This window comes from Macrotis lagotis, chromosome 1 (assembly GCF_037893015.1).
Source record: "Macrotis lagotis isolate mMagLag1 chromosome 1, bilby.v1.9.chrom.fasta, whole genome shotgun sequence".
NCBI lineage: Eukaryota > Metazoa > Chordata > Mammalia > Peramelemorphia > Peramelidae > Macrotis > Macrotis lagotis.
Genome location: NC_133658.1, coordinates 847,482,671 through 847,504,065, shown reverse-complemented (window position 1 = coordinate 847,504,065; position 21,395 = coordinate 847,482,671). Strand labels below are relative to the sequence as shown.

Here is a 21,395-nt window from a genome sequence, read left to right as displayed (position 1 = left end):
ATAAACATATTTGCTTTATGAAGATAATAAAAAAATAGCACCACTCACCTGATTCTATTTCCTGTTTCTGAAAAGGAGGGAAAACTTTCAAATATGTTATCTTGGCATTAGATTTCAAAGTCCTGGTTCGCCTCATGACATGGGCAAAGGAAAGCTTCAGGTGTTCTGAGACATTCTTTAGTTGAAAATATTTGGTATTGAAGAAAAGAAGTGTATTCAAGAGAACTATTGGTGAATAAGCACCAAGCTGTTTGCACTCCCATAAATGCTCTTCTTCAATCCGAGAGAACATGTACCCTAAAGAGGGAGGTGGAGAAAGAGGTAGAAATAGCATTTACTCATCCATGCCACACAAACTGATAAAGTTAAAAAAAAAATCACAATTTGGGGCAAACTCTGGAGAGGGGGCAGCCACATGCATTTATTTTTCTCTTCTATCTTCAATAAGCAAGGTGGTACATACACAAAAGGGAGGGGAACTACTGCAACATTCCATAATGTGTCATTAAATTTATTGCTGTTGCAAGGTTTTCTTAAGATCTTTTAAAGGCACATGGCTTTGAAGGTTTAAAAGCATTAGAAAATTTCTCTATTAGGTTTTTGCAGAAGGAAACATATCACATCTCAAATTCTTGCTGAATTCTAATGAAACTATATTTTTTTCAATTTGGTAATAATAGAAGAAATATGTAATTTTTCTTGGATAAGATGCCTACAATTACCAAAGACCAATCAATTCTGTTTTTCTTTTTTCCAAAGGACATTAGCTAGTATTGATAGACTATTTTATATGATATAAAATATGGGGACGGAGTGGTGATACTTCTGGCAAGAATATAAGTTCATTGGAACATGACTGGCAGAAGACTCAGAAAACCAAAAACTTTTATATATAAAAGAATATACATAAAAATACACGGGGGAGAAAAAACCCCATCCCATCCTTGTCCTACCATTAGGAAGTATTGTAGGTTCCCATATTTTCAAGAGTTTGGTAAGTTCAATCATAAATCTGGAATAGGGTTCAGTAAAAATGTTATCTATTCTTCCATTTTCAAACAGGTACTGCAATAAAAAAGGAAAGATAGACATATATTTGTTGGTACACAGAAAAAGGACAAAGGTTAATTTTTCCCCCCTTTAATTTCCAAAAAAAATTCCCAAAGTTACAGTAAAGCCTTTCTTTTAATTTCCAACTCTGCTTCAATATAATTAGTGTTCAATTATCAATTACTCTAAACGAACAAAGGAAAAAATCCATGAAACAAATATTAAAATATCAGGGTCAAGATGGAGAATCTAAATGTGCCTTGGACTCTTGATACTTTTGAAAAATTGTTTTCTGAATTGCTGAATACTTATTGAAGCATAAAGATCTGCTTCAGTAAGTGGAATGATGACTGATAGGGTAGCTAAAACTGGGAGCTCTAAATGAAGAGGAAAGAGCACTCCTTTCTGTCAATCCTGGGGTGCACAACTAAGCAAAGTCTGAATAAAGCTGGGAGGAAGAGGAGAAACCCAGGTGACTGTTCAAGTGGGATCTATCAAGAGGCAAGTCTACCTCCCTCTCTCATCTCCATCCTCTCCATGTTTGGTCACATCCCTCCTACTTTAGTTCTAGCATGAATAAACTTCCTTTCATTGTAGATCTTCTCTCTCCTATTCTTTCTGCTCATTTGCACTCACAGAGACCTAGCTCCCCACAATTATTCCTGCTTGGTTGGTTATCCTTTCCAACATTGGTGGTATCTTTGCTTACAACTTCTGAGTCCTACAGGAAAAGCTGATATACTTCTTGTTTTCCACAACTTCTCTTGTTCTCAGGGTAGCTAGGTGGCACAGTAGACAGAGCACTGGCCCTGGAATTAGGAGCACCTGAGTTCAAATCCAACCTCAGATACTTAATAATTGCCTATGTGACCTTAGGCAAATCACTTAATCTCATTGCCTTAACCCCCCAAAAACAACTATAGCCCAAAACTTCCAGTTCTCTTTGTATAATCATTACCAAGTAATCCCTCCTTCTTTGAATATAACTATCATAATTTCTTACACAATACACATCATTCATAGTGACTGAGGACTACAAGTCACTAATCCCTTCTTTCACAAGAAGTTTGGTATCTTTTTTTTAAATGTTTCAATCTGTATTTAATGAGGGATCTGTAGATAAGGGGTCTATGGACAGGTAGATGGGGGCAATAGGTTTTGACCTATTGACTTAACCTTGTCAGGCTAGGGAAGGGTTTCATTGTTTTTTTGATAGGTGCTTCCTTTGAATTCAGTTCCCATCAGTTCTTTCTCTGGGCACAGATAGAAGTCTTCATAAATTCTTCAGAGTTGACTTACCTATTGCTGAGATAAGCTAAGTCACTCACTTACTCACAGCTGATCATCCAACAATATAGATGTTACACAGTATATTTCACTTTGTAGCAGCTCATGTAAGTCTTTCCAGGTTTTTCTGAGTTATCTGCTCATTTAATATAGCAGAATAGCATTCCAACATCACCATCACATACCACAATTTGTTCAGTCGTTCTCCAACTGACATTTCCTCCATTTCGAATTCCTTGCCACTAGAAAAGAGCTGCTTTAAATATCCAAGTTCACATCGGTCCTTTTCCTTTTTGTTTTTCATCTCTTTTGGAATACAATCCTAGTGAGTAGTAGTGGCATTGCTAGGTTAAAGGACAGGTATGGTTTTATAGCCCTTTGGACATAGATTCACATGACTCTGCAGCTGCTCCACCAATAGTGTATTCATGTCTCATTTTTCCTATGTGTCCTCCATCATTTTTCAGCATACTCTTCGGATCTATGATCCAATCTGATCTGTATAAGGCACTTCCTCAGAATGGTTTTAATTTGCATTTCTCAAAAGCGAGTTAGAACATTTTTTAAACTATGGCTAAAGATAACCTTGACAAAAACAAAACTGTTGCTATCTTTTGATCACTTGGCTATTAAGGAATGCTCTTTTTATAAATTTGACTCATTTCTTGGTTTGTTTGAAAAATGAGACTATGAGAGAAACTTGCTTAGATCCCCCCCCCCACTATTGCAAATGTAGGAATTTGGGGAGGGGAAATAGTTCAGTAACTTGCTCAGTTTTTCACCAACTCTTCCTCTTATACCAGGGGATTTCCATTTCTACGTCAATATTTTCCCAAACAATCCAACTTCTGATATCATCAATCACTCTTTAAATTTCATGATCTACTCTTTAATTCTCATATATGAACTATCAGCTAGATCTTACCATTAAAGTATTCCACTCAAATAAAAACTGCCCATAATCTCCTATTGTTCCACATCTCTGACCCCCCCTCTAAATCTCTATTTCCTCCTCTCTGTGACTTCCAACCCCTCCAAAGTATTTGGTATTTTTCCTGGTCATTACCTCTGCTCATATTTCTTCATTTTCTCTTCTCTAATCTAGCCCTGATAATTAGTTAATTCAACTCCACATTGTTTTCTACTTTCAATTCACCATCTTGTTTAACTAATATCCCCAAACAAAAACAGGTCTGGGTAAGCTTTGTGATGTTGAATGGCACAAGAAGAACTCATTTGATAAGAATACAAATATACCAAACTTCAACTGGGCCTTCATTGTAGCAAAACTACTTTTTTATAGTTCTTTGATTCGCTACTCATTTCCCATTAAAGCTATTATTCCTCTTCTTTCCTTAAAGTCTCCCAAACTTCTCTGTACTCCTCACTGTCTCAGTTGAGGATTTCAATTCTTACTTTCCCATAAAACTGAGGATATAGTCAATGTGAGCTCTTTATTTTTCCTTTTCTCTTCATCACTCCTTAAAAAGCTTTTCACCAATCTTTGAAAAAGAAGTCCTTCTCCTTAGCAAAGTTCTTGATTCTATTCTTTCCAGCAGATTTTCTGCCCCAGGATTATCTTACTCCTGAGATCTTCAATCTCTATAACTGTACTAACTCTTTCCCCACTTCCCTCAAATATGTCCAAGATGCTTCTCATTTTTTCTTTTTGCAAAGCAACTAGGGTTAAGTGACTTACCCAGGACACATAACTAATAAGTATCAAGTGTATGAGGCTGAATTTGAACTCAGGTCCTACTGACTCTAGGGTCAGTATTCTATCCACTGGCATGACTTAATTGCCTCTTCCCTCTCATTTTTGTTTTTTTTTGGCAAGGCAATGGGATTAAGTGACTTGCCCAAGGTCACACTTCCCTCTCATTTTAAAAGAATTTTCATCCAATTTCAAGTTTTCCAACTAACTCTTGTCCTTTTCTCAGCTAAACCTTTAGAAAAAACTGTCCACACACCTTTCTTCTATTTCCTTTCATTATGCATTTGTAGTATGGCTTCAGACCTCATCACTCAAATCCTTCCAAAATTATCAATGATCCCTTAATTGCCAAAGTCTGATGGTCTTTTTTTCAGCTAGCTACTTGTCATTTTTCTTGACCTTTCTGCTTCATTTGATGGAGTGACTACTTCCCCTTCTAGATACACTCTTTTCTGGGTTTCTATGATACTACTTTCACCTGATTCTCTTCCTATTTCTGATTACTCCTCAAGACTGGCTGTGGGCTCATTATCTAATATCATGTCCCTCCTAATAGTGTATGTTCCAAAAGTCCTGACCCTATTTTCACTCTTTTTACTTTGTGTCTTCATTAGCTCCATAAGGTTTAATAATCATCTCCAGTTTAGTCTCTTCTCTGATTAACAGTCCTGCACCACCAATTTCGTAATGTTGCAAACTGAACATCACTAAAATATCTTAAAACTCAACATGTCCAAAGGACAACTCATTATTTTAAAATTGATGACTCTTCCAAATTTTTCTATTTTGATTAAATGTGTCAATCTTCTTTCAGTCTTCTGGGTTCATAAGCTCAGCAGCATTATTTTCAACTATTTTACATTCTATCAGTTGCCTAGCCTGGCTGCTTCTACCTTTCCACATTTCTTGCATCTAACCCTTCTCTCAACGGTTTTTAATTCAGGGCCTCTTCACCTCCTGTATGACCTCTTACTTGGTTTCCCTGCTTCAAGTCCAACTCTGCTCTTAATCACCCTCCACATAGCCGCTAAAGTGGTTGTGCAGCTCTGACCAACCACTTCTCTACTCAAGAAATTTCTATGATGCCTTATCAGTTATATAATAAAATATAAAATTTTCTATTTGCCTTGTAAAATACTTTAAAACTTGGATCTATCTTTCTAGCCCTTTCATATTATTACTCCTTTCATACTAAATGGTCCAAACCTGATATTTCTCTCTCAGGCTAGAAGCCTCATTTCCTGTCTCTTATTACCTATACACTGGCACCTATGCCTGGAATACCCTTCTTTCTTATTGCTATCGCACAAAATCCCTCTTCCTTCAATATCCAGTTCAATCACCACTTTCTATAAAGACCCCTCCTGATCTTTAGCCCAAATTCTCCCTCCCTCTCTTTTTATTCTGTATGTAATTATGTAGATATGCAAGTGAAATTCCCCAATAGATGTATGCTTCAGGAGGTGTAGAATTTGTTATTGAATGACTATTGATATATCTACAGTACAAAATACATCCAATTCTCACCTGATCTAAGTGGATCATTTTGCAGAGCTTCACAGAAAGTGATTTGACACAATGAGAATTGATCCGTAGACATGGGGAAGGAAGGGAGCCAGCACATGGTTCAAGGGCATATGGGAGTTGGGATCTGGTCAGAATTGAGAATAAGGACATGCAGAGGGGCAGACAGACAGGAGTGCACAGATATCACACAGAAGATGGGAACAGACACAAGTCTCCAACTAGAGACAGATGGAAGATGGAACAAGCAGGATAGTGGTCAGAGCAAGGAAAAGGTCTCTTCTCTTGGCACTGGAAATTTCCAGCTAAGACCTTAATCAGGGGTTGATATCTGTTTTCACTAAGAAGGTTTTTTAAAAGTTGGGTTGTTTTTTTTCTTCTGAGCAGTGAGTGAGTGGACATAGAGGACTGAACCCAAGGGACAGCAGAGAGCATGAGACAGTGTACTGTAAAGTTAACAAAGGTGATTTTTGGAAATGTGCATTTCTTTCCAGATTCTTTACATAAAATTGAAGTTGAATAATGCAAACTTACATAAAAGCCAAAATTGGCTGTACTTGTTTGTATGGCATACAATATTGAGAATGAATAATAAAATATAAGTATGCTTCAAATTTATAGAACAGTTGAGCTCCTCAGTGGTTTTAAAAGAAATTTAATTTAGCCCAAAACATTTTCCAATTGATTTAAGTATATACTTTAGAAAAATCGTATTTAAAAATGTAAGACAATTTAAAGTTAAATATTAAAAAAATATTAATAAAAGCTAGTCTATTAAGTGAACTCAGGAGACTTTTAGTTCTCCACCTGAAGGCTAGTTGCATGAAGCCCCAGAACTCAAAAAGTCTGATCATAAAAATAAAATACTTTACCTGCTAATTAGTTATTAAGAGGCACAAAAAATACCCAGGTCTGTGCTGGACATGGAGAATAAAGTCTTTGTAATTTTTGAGAACAGATAGGGATAAGTGTTAACCCAACTTATTCAGGGAAACAACAAGCACACACAAAACAGTAAGAGAATAGAGCATATAATTAAATGCTAAGAAGTACAGCAAAGAACCTAAATGTTAGAGGGGTCTGATTTCTAATCAAATCTTATTTTTACATGTCATTTTGTCATAGTCTTCTAAAGTTACCTATTTTTTTACCTGCAGTAAGTTTGGAAGATGATGTTTTCTCTCTTGATTTATTTGACTAACTAAATTAATTTTTGGTAAAGAGCTCTACTTTTTTTTTAAGGTTTTTGCAAGGCAAATGGGGTTAAGTGGCTTACCCAAGGCCACACAGCTAGGGAAATAATTTCTGAGTCCGGATTTGAGCTCAGGTACTCCTGACTCCAGGGCCAGTGCTCTATCCACTGCACCACCTAGCCACCCAGGGCTCTACTTTTTCAAAGACAATGATTTCATCAAAGAATTACTTGATGTAGAAGCAGAAAGGCCCTTAAACCAGTACATAAAATTATGCACAATGGGAAGAAAGCTCTGGCAATTCTTGTCTCTTTGTCCTATGTCCTCATACCACAGACAATTTAGTGATAAGTGGTTAACTGTTGCTTAACTGGGAAATTCACTTAAAAATTGATAACACTAATAATTGAACTAACTCATATCATATCTTTTTTTTCTTTTTTCCTTTCCTTTCCTTTTTTTTTTTTTTGGCAAGGCAAATGGGGTTAAGTGGTTTGCCCAAGGCCACACAGCTAGGTAATTATTAAGTGTCTGAGACCGGATTTAAACCCAGGTACTCCTGACTCCAAGGCCGGTGCTTTATCCACTACGCCACCTAGCCGCCCCTAACTCATATCATATCATAACTCTCTAACTATAATTTAGAAACAACAACAAAATTTAAATACTATACTGAAACCTAATTCATATAACTAGGAATTTCTCTTGGAGTGTACTCAAAAAAATAAGGGGTCTTTACGTATTAAATAGCTCTCAGAATTTACTGTATATAATATCTTTATCCCAAGATAAAACAAAGATTAGATGACTATACAACGAAGTGGATTCAGATCTAGTTGGGCAACTAGACTTTCACAACAGAGTTGTTGCAAGACTAAAATGAAATAATTTATACAAAGGGGATTGCCAATTTTTAAAAGGATTATCTGTTACCATTATGATTTTCATTATGGAATGACAAAAACATGAAGGGAGGCAGCACTATAGGTGAATGTTTCAGTAGAATATACTTGATCATCAGTTCAAGGTTTTTAACCATGACTTAGATAATGTAGCAGATAGCAGCCCCCTTACCAAATTGCAAATGTGGATGAAACAGCTAAGATCCTAGATAAGAGTTAGGGTCCAACAGATCTCCAAAGGACAGAGGAATAGAGTGACTGATTCTATAATGAAATTGGTATGGGTAAGTAAAAAAAAATCTTCCAACTGGATTCAAAATAATTACCAAATAAAGATAGAGTAATGAGGATTGCCTAAGACACTGGATCATATTTTTTTGTTGTTGTTTTTGCAAGGCAATGGTGACTTGCCCAAGGTCACACAGCTAGGTAATTATTAAGTGTCTGAGGCCGACTTTGAACTCAGATACTCTTGACTCCAGGGCCGGTGCTCTATCCACTGCGCCACCTAGCCAGCCCAAAGACACTGGATCATATGAAAAATATCAGGTTTAAGTGGACTGAAAATTCAGTCTAAGTCAGCACTGAGGCATGGCTGTGGGAAAAGGCTTTTGTGTGATAGTCTTGCTATAGTCAACATGGGCAGACCACATTTATAGTACTGAGATTAGTTTCTGGAATATTTTTTAAGGAAGGAAATGGAAAAGATAGTGATGTAGATAGGCTAAGGAGATGAATCTAATGAAAAGCAAAAAAGATGATGAGAGGGTCTAGTGATTAGGACATAGTTTCAGGATATTAAGAATAGAGAAGACAGAGGGTAGTATAATTGCTGTCTCCAAATATTTAAAGAACTGTCATTTGGAAAAGAGTTATTTATTAGGGCAAAAACAGAAAACAATGAAGTCAAATATTGGCTCAAAGTAAAGAGGCTGCTTTGGGAGACAATTTCCACTGCAATTATAGAATACTATAGGAGGAATTTCTATTACGGAAAGGATTGAATTAGATGTCCTCTGAGGTATTTTTAGTTCTGTAATTCTTTATCTATGAATAGGTTGCTTTAAATTGTTTAAACTATTAGTGTTCATTTCAAAGGGATTGAGAGAATTTTTTTTACGTAGTTTAGTTGAGGGTTATTAATCATAGTAAATGTGACTGCTTAATAAATGTTGATTTTTTAAATAGAGAAGCTTTATCTTTCTACACAAAAGATTCAATGGGTGATTAATATTAATTTACCCTTACATATTAGACTGTCAGCTCTTTAAGGGTGAGGATGAAATTCCTTATTTATGACTCAATAAGGCCTATGACCCAGTCTAGAAAAACAGCAGGCACACAATAGTTGATTAATTTAACCATTGATGTAATTTTTGTATTTCCAAATGGCTATGGTAGGTTTCTGTCCAACAGAGTAGATCCATCACTTTGAAATATTAATAAATGTATTTGAAGGAAATCAATACAATTGTCATATTTTTCTGAAAACCAGGTTTGGCTAATCTCAATCTTAAAAATGAAGTGGGTTCTACTTCCAAAATCATCTGAATCTCATGGTTTTTTATTTTTAAGGTTCCCCCCCCCCCCCAAGGCAATGGGGATTTGAACTCAGGCACTCCTGACTCCAGGGCCGGTGCTCTATCCACTGAGCCACCTTAGCTGCCCCCTGAATCTCATGTCTTTTAAAAGAGACCCAAAACAATACTATACCAACAACAGGAAAAAAATTTCTGGATTAAAAAAAAATGTGTTCAAATAAGCATAAATCCTTACACTGTTTTTATAAATTGACTCTGGTGATGCCAGAATTACTGAGAAGTAACGATAGCCAATATCAGTAAGAGGTAAAGAAAAGTAATTTAATTTGGTACCTGTTGAATTCCAAGGCACAAGTATAAGATGCTGTCTGGATCATATTTTTCACCATTTGGTCTCCGCACCTCTTGGATAAATTGGCACAAGCCCAAACTCAATTCAGCAAAAGTACAGGACAAAATTTCTTCCTTTAGCTTTATAGGGCGGACTGTGAGAGGGTGAATAAGAATACTAAATATCAACTACTACTAATAAGAATAAGAACACATTATAGCTTTCTAGCTGTTTGCTATTATGCACAGTTAGAAAATAATCCCAAATTCTTTGCTATCACATGAGATTAATCAAAAGATAACCACATCATAAACCCATTCATCCAAAAATCTGCATCTGAGATACTGATTTACCTGCCCATTAGCAATGTTTGAGGCAACTTGTCCAGCAATTTAACATAAAAACCTCAAAACTGGAACTGGGGAAATAGAGTCTATATATATATGGTATTTTATAGATGTAATGAAGGGCAATTTGGGCCCGGAGTTGGACAAAATGAAGAAAGCACACTTAAATGTCTTCAGGAAAGGCCCTTCAAGCTTCTCATGAAAGCAAACGCACATCTTTCCAATACTAACCTAAAACTAATATTATAATAACATATAAATGTTGTTAGATGAAGTAAGACAAGGAATATATTGCCTTTGAAGAACTAAGATTGAGTGTCACTCAGAGACCAATCAAGAGGTGTGCAGTTGTTATGAGGCTACAATATATAACCAATGAGGCACTGCAAGGAACAGAACAAAAGAAAAAAATGTCTTGGAGAATTGTAGAATATAAAGAGAAGATGGGTTCATCAGGTAATGAGAGAAAGGGAGGACAGGTGAATGTTCAGAGTGCTACACTGAAAGCACCCTTGTGATGCTGGAAGGAAATGAAGAAGATAACCAGCATATTAATATTAGATGGACTTTTAGAGACAAAATTTTAGAAGACATGAAAAAGAGTTGCATAGAAGAGGCAGGTGTGGAAGGACTCCAAGCTGTATGGCTAGTGAGAACTCTTGGAATTGATGAAATCAGAAACTCATTTGTATATTTGATCATTCCAATAATTTATACATTAATACAATGATTTACAGTTACATGTTTCCATATTATTATCTCCTTTGTTATTTAGATATAAAATCTGCCCAATGTCACACAATCAGTAAGAAGTAGGATTGACAAAACATAAATCTTGAGTAAAAAACTAGTGTCCTTCCAATAAAGTAAAATGCTTTTTTTTGGATAATCTATTAACTCAAGGAAATGCACAATGACATTTATATTTCTAAGTACAGTAAAAAGATTAAAAAAGAATAGGTTTGGTAAATTTGGTATACCTCTGCAGCTGGGCTCAGAAGCTTCTTGAGAGAGTGAATGATCTTGGGCACTTCCCAAAGAATCAGAGCATGGAACAGGTTCAACACCTGACAGGAGAGATGAAAAACTTAAATCAAAGAGTAAAAAAAGCTTCACACCCAGTTTAGAGATTTGGAAATCTTTATACCTAGTTTGAAGTTTACCAATAGAGATATTTTAAATGCATAGACTTGTGACACTTTTTAATTACTTCCATCCCCAGGCCGCTCACCTTTATCAAAGGAAGCCTACGTATGTTTACCTCCAAATTTCTGCTCCCCCTGTTCTTCCTTGGCATTTTTCCACTTAACCCAATTCTTCCAGGCATTTACTCCATACATGTATTTCAGTGTCATTGGGGGCACTGAACCACCTTGAATTGTTCCTTGAACAAAATTCTTAGGTTCTGCAGCTACTATAGACTTCTTCCTTCCCTACAAATATACAGGATATAGTTTTTAGCTTTGGTTCTTCTTCTTAGAAAGAAATGACTTAATATATTATTTGTTAAGATTAACAAAACTGATAAGACACTCCATTTTTACCTCCTAATGAAGTAAAAGAATGAAATATAATTAGGTTGTTTTCAAACAACTTTGCTTTAAAGAAAGGTTACTCCCTTACTTCTCAGTAGAAGCAACAGGAAGTTTAGGCAATGCAAAGACACGTTTTTCTTACCCCTGTTGTGGTTCAATAAATAAGCCAGGGTTTCAAACTAAGTGGTGATGAAATATGTGAATTATTAGTATAATACAGTAACATGTGAGTGTAAGAAGCATAGAGACAGAACTGATAGAAATCTTATAGCTAATCCAGACAAAGTAGCAAACCAATCCTATGATATTTACACTAACAGCTATAATACTGGAAAGGTTTTAGTAAAAGGACAATAAATTTCATATGACCTTTTTTAATGTGCACATTTCTATTGTCTGTTGGTCTATCACCATACTCCCAGAAACTCTGGCTCCAGCTTTGGAAATATCTGTCTCTTCCTTTTCCCTCACATCCTAAACTCACTTAAGCTGTCACATTCTGTTGTTAATGATCTTCTAACTTAGTTTCTCCTATTTTAAGATAGCATAACTTCTGCCCTGGAATATTCTAATAATCATCCTTGCTTCCTGATTCTTTACTCTCCAATTCATCCTTTACATACCTGCCAATTTAATTTTCCTAATGGCCATGGAATCTGTCTACAAAAAATTTTCACTAGTTTAATTGTTTACAGGATAAACTCCCTAGGCATTTAAGTTTTATCACAATCCGATTCCAAACTACTACTTCAACTTGATTTTACTCTATTTCTCATCACACGTTCTTTATTACAGGCAAAAAAGACTACTACTTGATCCTCAATTTTATCTTGCCTTCTTTCATTATCATTCAATCAACAAACATTATTAAGTACCTACTATATATTGTATCTGAGAATTGAGATGCAAAGATAAAAATGAAAAGGTCCTTATTTTCAAGAAGCTTAGATTCTAGGGATAAACAACACGCAGGCCATCAGCCTTCTATGCTAAGAACAAACTAACCTATCTTCAAATACGACCTGTTGAAAGCTTTAACTTCCTTCAAGGTCCAACTCGAGTATCATTTTATGAGTGGAGGTTTCTACCATCTCACCTTCGTCATCCACCTTTGCTGAAGTTTCCCCTACTTCTATTTCTGTAGTACTTTATCCTTTCCCCTTCTAGCATTCTACATCCCATCATTTACTTAGATATGCTGCTTGAATTCTACCAATATCACTCTGAGAGTAGAAATGGTGTTAGTCACCTTTGTCTCCTTAGTAATACCAGCACAAAATGATTCCGACATTCAGCTATAATAAAATATTAGAGATTTACTGAATTGAATAGATCATTGGAACTGTAATGTTCTGCTCCTTACATGCATGAAAGCTAATAACTGTTAAGTTCTCAAATTCTAACACATCTAGTTCCTTTTGGTTTGAAAGGGAAATTACTTAAGTATTTATTATTAAGGATAAAAGAGTATTTGAGACAGTGTTCTTTAATTACCCAAGAGGTAAAGAAATGACTTTTCCATCTAAATATTTTTCACAAGAAATATGCCTTTAATCCAAGGTTATTTTTAATAAAAATAAAAATGTATTAAGGAAATGAGGCTTCAAAAAAAAATAAAAAAAAATTTAAAATAATCTACACTATCAATGTTTAACATGCATGTGGTTCACAATACTCCTCAGAGAGGCCCGAAGCAGATTAAAATTTAACGGGGAAATATTTAACAAAATGAAAATAAAATAAAATATTGATCACATTACATTTTAAAACTGTCAATATGTGGTCCACAAACATCCTTATGTATGGATTAGTGGTCACCATTTTTATCTGTGTTTTACACCACTGATCTACACAGCAACTAGAAAGGAAGAAACAAAGTATCAAAGAAACTTATCAAGACCCCAATGAAACAGTTTTTTGCTTACTCTTCGTTTGGGTTGTGGGAAGCCATCTCTGTGTCGTCGTCTTGATCGTGAACGAGATTGAATTCCCATTCCCTTATTAAGGGGGTCAAAGGTTTCTATATCCAAAAGAAAAATTACAAAGTAAATTAAATAGATTTTTAAAAATCCAAGTATCAGGAAAATTCCTATAAATTAACTTTATTTTTAAAAAAATTTTTTTGGTAAGGTAATAGGGTTAAGAGACTTGCCCAAGGCCAAACAGTTAGGTAATTATTAAGTATCTGAGGTTGGATTTGAACTCAGGTCCTCCTGACTCCAGGGCCAGTGTTTTATCCACTGAGCCACTTAGCTGCCCCTATAAATTGCTTTATTCCTTAAGCTTATGAAGCAAAACTTCCTCAGACAAGATAAATGAAAGTGAGGCAACAGTTTTAGAATGTGAATTTTAAAAATTTTTCACTGAAATGAACAAAATATATAAATAGAAACTGATAAAAATGAAAGGGGCTATATTAAAATAAGAGTTCTGTAAAGGCAGCAACCAGGTATTATCTACATTGTGACCTAAATAATTATTCATAATAACTTCTGACTGTCTCATATATATCAACTGAGAATTGTTCTCATCTGAAAAAGGTAATTTTATAACTCTACACAAACCTGATGGAAAATCTGCCTCTAGATCTTGTTCTGTATCCACTTTCGGTGACTGCTTCAGTTCTAGATCTAATTCCTGCGTGGTATTTGATCTTAAGGCATAATGATTCAGTTCTTCCTCCCAACTATGTGGAGTAGACACTGCTTCTGATTCAAGATCACCACTGTATGTGCTTCCTTGGTCTAAAATTTTAACACAGACAAGAGAAAATTTCCAAAACCAAACAAACCAAGTAAGATATATAATACATATTGTGTTATTGATTTAAAAAAGAGAAATCAGAATGTATTTAAGTGTACAAACCCTTCTCAAATATCTTGGCATCAAGAAAGAGCTCATGTTCAGATGTTTGAGACCCTCAAGAAAAAAAAATTTATAATGATTAGGAAATTAAACTCACTCATACATAAACATACATTTCTTTTTCTCATCCCAAATGATATGCTATATCAAGTTCATGAACTAATTCACAAACAATTTCAGTATATCTTCATAGCAAAAAAATAAAGTAGTACTTTTTTGTAATCAGTAAGGTATGAACTAGTTCATGAACATGAAGACCCCCAAACTACAACTACATATGACTTTTTTTTTTAAAAAAGTCATGTATTAGAGAATCAGATGTCTCAGAAGACATATAGGCTAATTGAGAGGAACTAATATATTTCAAAGCTCAGATACTTTTTTTTTGTTTTACTTTTTTGCAAGGCAATGGGGTTAAGTGACTTGCCTAAGGTCATACAGCTAAGTAAGTACTAAGTGTCTGAGGCTGGATTTGAACTCAGGTCCTCCTGACTACAGGGCTGGTGCCCTATCTACTGGCACCACCTAGCTGCCTCCTTAGTTGCTTGTAAAGTTCAACTCTGGGACCACCATCTATATGAGGCCTTCCTAGCTATTAGTCCCAACTACTGTTGGAACTAACATTGTTTTCCATTTACTTTTTGTATACCTGTGTATGTGTACAAACATAATGTATATGTTTAATTGATATGCATACATATATGATATTTTACTTGATGGAATATGAGCTCTTGGAAGGCCAAGATTTTTAATTTTGGACCCCAAGATGCTTGGCACAATGGCTAACACATGTTAAATGCCCAGTAAATAATTAACAGATTGATGACTATGTAATGACCATTGATTGATATGTGGCAGGGTGTGTAATCTAGAAAAATCCTAAGGTGTCTTCTCACTTTGAAGGTCTATGGATTTTCACATAATGTACCTATAGTAAATACATATAACATTAAGAGAAAAAAGATAACACATAGAGGAAAATTACACAAATAAGCATGATGGTTTTTGGTTAGGGGAAAAAATATTTGATGATAATGAACCCTAAAGAAATTTAAGATTATTTTTCTAGATAATGATTTTATATATTATCTCAGAATATAAAAATTATTTTGGATGCTTTCAAAGAGAATAAGGCTTAAAAATCAGCACAAACACAAAACCAAACCCCACTAAGAAATTTTAAAAGAATTTTCACCATTGTCTAGGCATCCAAATTTAATTTTAACATCACAAAGTACTTCTTTTAAATCTAAGACAATACCAACCTCCATGGGACAGTGTTTTTTCCTTTTCTTCATCTTCTGCAATTATTTCTGCCATCTGAAGAAGGTCAGCTTCAAATGGATGAGGAGACATATTTTCCTTAATGTCTTGTATAGTTTCATTGACCTTATTCGCACAGTCCACTGTTGTAGGAATAAGCATGGGGACCGGCATCTAAGAAAATACTTAAGAGTTACAGAATAGAACTCTAATTTTGTTTAGATAATTTTCCTGTTGAAATTATATTTTAATAAGCGGATTGCCTTCCTCATAGGGATGTGTTTTGAGATCAAATGATCGTAAGTTAAATTGCTTGAAAGAAATACAAAACAATATGCAAATCTAAGGTATTTTAAAATTATTAAAAAGTAAAGGCTGCTTATCAGTTTATTTCATCAAGTTTTGGATCACCTAAGTAAAAGTTGAATTTTTCTGTTTGTACTCTTCAGTACTGCTTTGTGAAAATGAATGTTAATATTCTCCTACAATCTCTAATACCTTTATAAAAACTAGCAGTTGACCAATAAGCACTCATTACTAAAAAAGATGAATAAGTATACCTACCTCACAGGATTATTGTGAGGATCAAAGGAGATCATGTATGTAAAGCACTTTGTAAATCACATAAACGTGCTAAATGGCAACTAATGCACTCTTCATCAATGTATTATTAAAAAGGCTTTTCCCAACTTTAGCAATAAATTCAGTATTAATATAAAAAACATGTATTATAAACTACAAGGAAACCACAAATTAGATCACTCACTGGTACCGGAAGCCCAAATGGGACTGGTGCATATTGTGTATAAAGATGCAGTGGTATGGGTACAAACACTGGTACAGGTACTGGCACCATGATGACTGGAGGTGGATTTGGGATATCTTCTAAAGAAACAAAGAGAAAGAAAGGAAAAAGGAAAAAAAAGGTTGTTCAGGAATTAGCATCAGGGTGAGATTAGACTAGATGGTGATTAGGGTACATTTTTATTCTTAAAAAAAAACACCTCAGTCTTAGGAGATATTTCAGTCATATTTTGAAAGTGGTCAGTAGTTTTATAACTATATAGCTGGTTGAAAACCAAAATGATATCACTATGTCAGAGATAAGTTAAGATGTGTCTGACTGTGGACAATTAGACCAATACAAGCTTGGATGCCCTGTCAACAGGTGGGATACAAATAATCAATGAATATGATAACATAGAAGACCTGTTTTAAGTTCTTACTTACACTAGGAAGATACCAAAGGAGCACATGGGCATGACTCTTGCAAAAAATCTAGCCCATTTTTTTCCAACTGAACATTGTTGATTACATATTCCATCCTTTTGTTTTTTTTAGGTTTTTTGCAAGGCAAATTGGTTGGTTAAGTGGCTTGCCCAAGGCCACACATCTAGGTAATTATTAAGTGTCTGAGGCTGCATTTGAACCCAGGTACTCCTGACTCCAGGGCTGGTACTCTATCCACTAAGCCACCTAGCTGCCCCTTATTCCACCCTTTTTTAAAAGCTACTGATTTCTTTATTGATCTTGTCCACTATCAGATAATTCTTCCCTTCCCCAAAAATTCTATATCAGAGGGGCGGCTAGGTGGTGTAGTGGATAAAGCACCGGCCTTGGAGTCAGGAGTACCTGGGTTCAAATCCAGTCTCAGACACTTAATAACTACCTTGATGTGTGGCCTTGGGCAAGCCACTTAACCCCATTTGCCTTGCAAAAGCCTAAAAAAAAAAATTCTATAGAAGGAAAGATGAAGGAAGCAGAGAAGGGAAAAATTACCAGAACCTAAGTCCTTTGAAACTAGAAAGGAACAGAAACCAAAACATTCACTGAATGAGACAAAAGACAAAGGGAATTGATAATTATGAAAAGATTGAGGTAGAAGAGTGTTAAAGGCAGAAAAACGTTTAGCTTTGAGGGAGAAAAGAAAGAAAATAAGATATGAGAGGATCATGTCTTCTATTCCTTTGCTTTTCCCAATCCCAGCAACAATAGGATGAGGGAAAGAAAAGACTTTAAACACTGTAAGCTGCAGGTCCTGGTAAGGGTAGTGGTAATGTTGTCTTTCAGCAGGTGAAGGAGCTGAAAAGTTTGTGGTAGGTTGGGCATGAGAAAGGAAGTGTCAGGGGAATCCTGACTCTTGAGAAAAGATACTCTTCTCATCCCCTACCTCCATCCCTGCCTGAGCAATGGGCAGCTTTCACAGACCATGGGCACATGTGCTGTTGTAAGCAAAGTCTTCTTCATGATGTTACTAGTGAAGTTGACTCATAGTGGCACTGATGGGCAGAATGGCATTGTTGATAAAGAAAAATAGGATGTCTTACAACATGGAGGTGAATATGTCTTTGGATTGAGAAACAGGAATCAGAAGGCACCAAGTATTTTTTCTTGCCCAGGAATTGGTTACCTGAATTCGTCAGAGTTCATTGTTTTCAATGTGGTACAGAAAATGATAACCAAAACGTGCCTCTTCACTTTTATATGATTGCTTTTATTAAATTCTTTTTTTTTCATTAAAAGCACTGATTCCATGACTTGGATTTTCACATCAGATAGTATTAAAGAGACAAGTTTTTGTATTTCAGGGAAAAACTTGGGATTTTAAAGAGTTTTGAAAGGCAATCTAGCCTATAATCTACCTTCTCCAATAACATTCTAGGTAAACTGATGAATCAATTTGTATTATTCATCTAAAACATAAATCTGATGGATGGGAACTACTGATTGCCCATCCAAGTGCTTCTTCTAGTCTGGACAACTAGTATTCTTCAATTCAGTTGTTTTTTCCAGGAGTGGTGAGTATGCCAAACTCTTCTGAATGAGTAGGGATTTCATTTAGGAAGTTATCACAAGATGATACTCTGTCAAAAGATCACTCATGGAGCAGCTCACAGATTTTAGGGAATTTCCCCTTCAATTTGAATTTACAGTGTAATTTCCACAGTGCTAAAGGTCTTTAATGACTTAAGTCTCCTAGTTTTATAAACTGGTTGGTATAAATGATTAGAGAGACAACAGGACTGTATTTTATATTTTTCTAGTAATCTTGTATAATTTTGACACATGCACAGAAATCCTCTTAAACACCACTTTAAGATGGCATTTTGATCTTCCAAATGAAAAACTTAAAAAAAAGCACAGTAGGATCTGATTTTTAAAAATACTTTCCAGAAAACTGTGTGATTGTAAAAATGTGGCAAGATATTACTTCTCAAAGTCTACCACCTTACTCTAAAAAACTTAAGAAAAATACTATATGTAGATGTGTGTATGTGTATACACACACACACACACTCATAAAAATATATATATATAGGAAAATAGACAATGGGTCAATAGATAGTATTTTCTTAGCTATTAATTTTATTATATTTAAAATATAATCAACAGGAGGCAGCTAGGCAGTGCAGTGGATAGAGCACCAGTCCTGGAGCCAGGAGGACCTGAGCTCAAATCCGGCCTCAGACACTTAAGAATTACCTAGCTGTGTGACCCTGGACAAGTCACTTAATCCCATTGCCTTAAATTTAAAAAAAAATTAAAAATAAAAATATATAATCAACAAAAATCTCTCATTCACCTCAATGGAGAACGTAAGAAAAATAAAAATCCTGTTTGAACATGAAAAGGCAACCAAAATAGATTCCTGAATTGGCCACATTTAAAAAAAATAAAAAAACCCTCATCTCATTCTGTAATCTGAGATTATTACTGGTCAATACACTAATCAATACCTAATTCTTTCAAAGTTGTACTTTACTTTATTGTTGTTATCGTATAAAATGTTCTCCTGATTCTCTTTACTACAATATGCATCAGTTCATACAAATATTCCCAGGTTCTCTTAAATTATTACTGTCATCATTTCTTAATAACACAATATTTAACTTTTTTCAACCACTCCCCAATATATGGGTGTCCCCCTTCAGATTTCCATTCTTTGCTATCTCAAAAAGAGATGAATTTTTGTAAATCCTTTGTTTTGCTTAATCTCTCCTTTAAATTTCCTCCCTCCAATTTCCTTCTTTCACTCCTTTCATGGTTTCCTGTTGAATAAAATATATTTCTAAGTCCAACTCTTTGTGTGTTTTTTTCCCTTTCTGTGACTAGTAGATGAGAGTGAAGTTCAAGGATGAGTCACTTGTCCTAATTTGTTGTTACTATATAGATGTCTATTTGTACATCTTGATTAAGTAAAATAATTTTCACACCATTCTTTCCCTTCCCCTCCTAATGTAATTCCTCTTCCCTCTCTTTTGAATACTTTTCTTAAAATTGAAAAGACATAATATAATCTTTGTCTAATAAGACTCAATCTATGATCCCTGGGGATGTTAGGGACTCAAGAGGAGACACATCATGTCTCCATTCTTGAAAATAAGAATTTTTGTACTTGTTCAGTCTCTTTCAGTTCATTTTTATGTTTCTTGTAACTTGTGTCTAAGTTTCTACCCAGCTATGATCTTTTCATAAAGAATATTTGGAAATCCTCTAGTCTAGGTTATTCCCTTGTAGCATTATTTCAGTTTTGCTGGGCAAGCTATTCTTGGCTGTAAGCTTATATGCTTTGTCTTTGGAATAGTGTATTTCAAGCTCTCTACTCCTTCACTGTGGTGGCTGTTAAATCATACTGATTCACTGAGGTCCCTCATTGGATGATGGCAGTATTTTTTTTTTTTTGTTTTAACCTAGGAGATCTAGATTGGGCTCTAATGTTCCTGGGAGTGTCCACTTAGGATTTCTTTTTTCTTTTTTTCTTTTAGTTTTTGCAAGGAAATGGGGTTAAATGACTTGTCCGAAGTCACACAGCTAGGTAATTATTAAGTGCCCAGAGGCCGGATTTGAACTCAGGTCCTCCTGCCTCCAGGGCCACCTAGCTGCCCCTAGGGTTTCTTTTAGGAGATGACTAAGGGATTCTATTTCTTCTTTGCCTTCTGGTTCTAAAAGATCTGAGGAGCTTTATTTTAACATTTCTTAAAATATGATGTATTAATAAGCTCTTTATTTGGTGACAGATTTCAGGTAGTCTGATGATTCTTAAATTTTTTTCTCCTCAATCCATTTCCTCGATCAGTTATTTTTGTAATGAAATACCTTAGATTTTCTTCTATTTCTCCCCCCCCCCCCAATTTTTGACTTTATTGTTTCTTATTTCCTCATGAAATCATTGGCTAGTGTGGCTCATTCTAATTTTCAGGGAGTTTATTGCCTGTGCAACGTTTTGTTTTGTCTTGTTTTGTTTTTTTTAGGTTTTTGCAAGGCAAATGGGGTTAAGTGGCTTGCCCAATGCCACACAGCTAGGTAATTATTAAATGTCTGAGACTGGATTTGAACTCAAGAACTCCTGAGTCCAGGGCTGGTGCTCTAGACACTGCCACTGTGCCCCCTGTGCAACATTTTGTACCTCTTTGTGGCAAGATGCTAATTCCTTATCCAGTTCTTTCTTCTATAGTTTTTTTTAAAGTTTTTGCAAGGCAATGGGATTAAGTGGCTTGCCCAAGGCCACATGGCTAGGTAATTAAGTGTCTGAGGCTGGATTTGAACTCAGGTACTCCTGACTCCAGGGCCGGTGCTCTATCCATCCACTGTGCCACCTAGCCGTCCTCTTCTATAGTTCTTAGTGCTTTTCTAGTTTTTCCCTCTAACAATGTCATTTCAGTCATAATTAAAAAAAAACAAACAAAAAACCTCCCACTTTAGGTCTTTTCAGGAACTCTAGAAATACCCAAGGTGTTTTTGAGCTTTTCAGTACTTGTTCAAGTTATCCCATTCTAAAATAGCTCTTTCCACCAAAAATGCTCTGTATAAAGTTACTAATGACATTAGTTGTCAAATCCAAT

At 35.3% G+C, this 21,395-nt stretch overlaps 1 protein-coding gene across 8 annotated transcripts in view; it reads right to left on the bottom strand.

Moving 5' to 3' along the window:
* The window catches only part of ZMYM4 (zinc finger MYM-type containing 4), a 139,760-nt gene that overhangs the window by 10,790 nt on the left and 107,575 nt on the right, over positions 1–21,395 (bottom strand). For all 8 annotated transcript variants that reach the window (XM_074217506.1, XM_074217505.1, XM_074217503.1 and 5 more), the window contains 10 exons: positions 16,319–16,437; positions 15,555–15,726; positions 14,290–14,343; positions 13,989–14,168; positions 13,350–13,444; positions 11,151–11,322; positions 10,870–10,956; positions 9,545–9,696; positions 954–1,065; positions 49–297 (listed from right to left, as the gene is read on the bottom strand). In XM_074217506.1, coding sequence (XP_074073607.1) covers positions 49–297; positions 954–1,065; positions 9,545–9,696; positions 10,870–10,956; positions 11,151–11,322; positions 13,350–13,444; positions 13,989–14,168; positions 14,290–14,343; positions 15,555–15,726; positions 16,319–16,437 — 1,392 coding nt within the window. The remainder of the gene's footprint in view (positions 1–48; positions 298–953; positions 1,066–9,544; positions 9,697–10,869; positions 10,957–11,150; positions 11,323–13,349; positions 13,445–13,988; positions 14,169–14,289; positions 14,344–15,554; positions 15,727–16,318; positions 16,438–21,395) is intronic.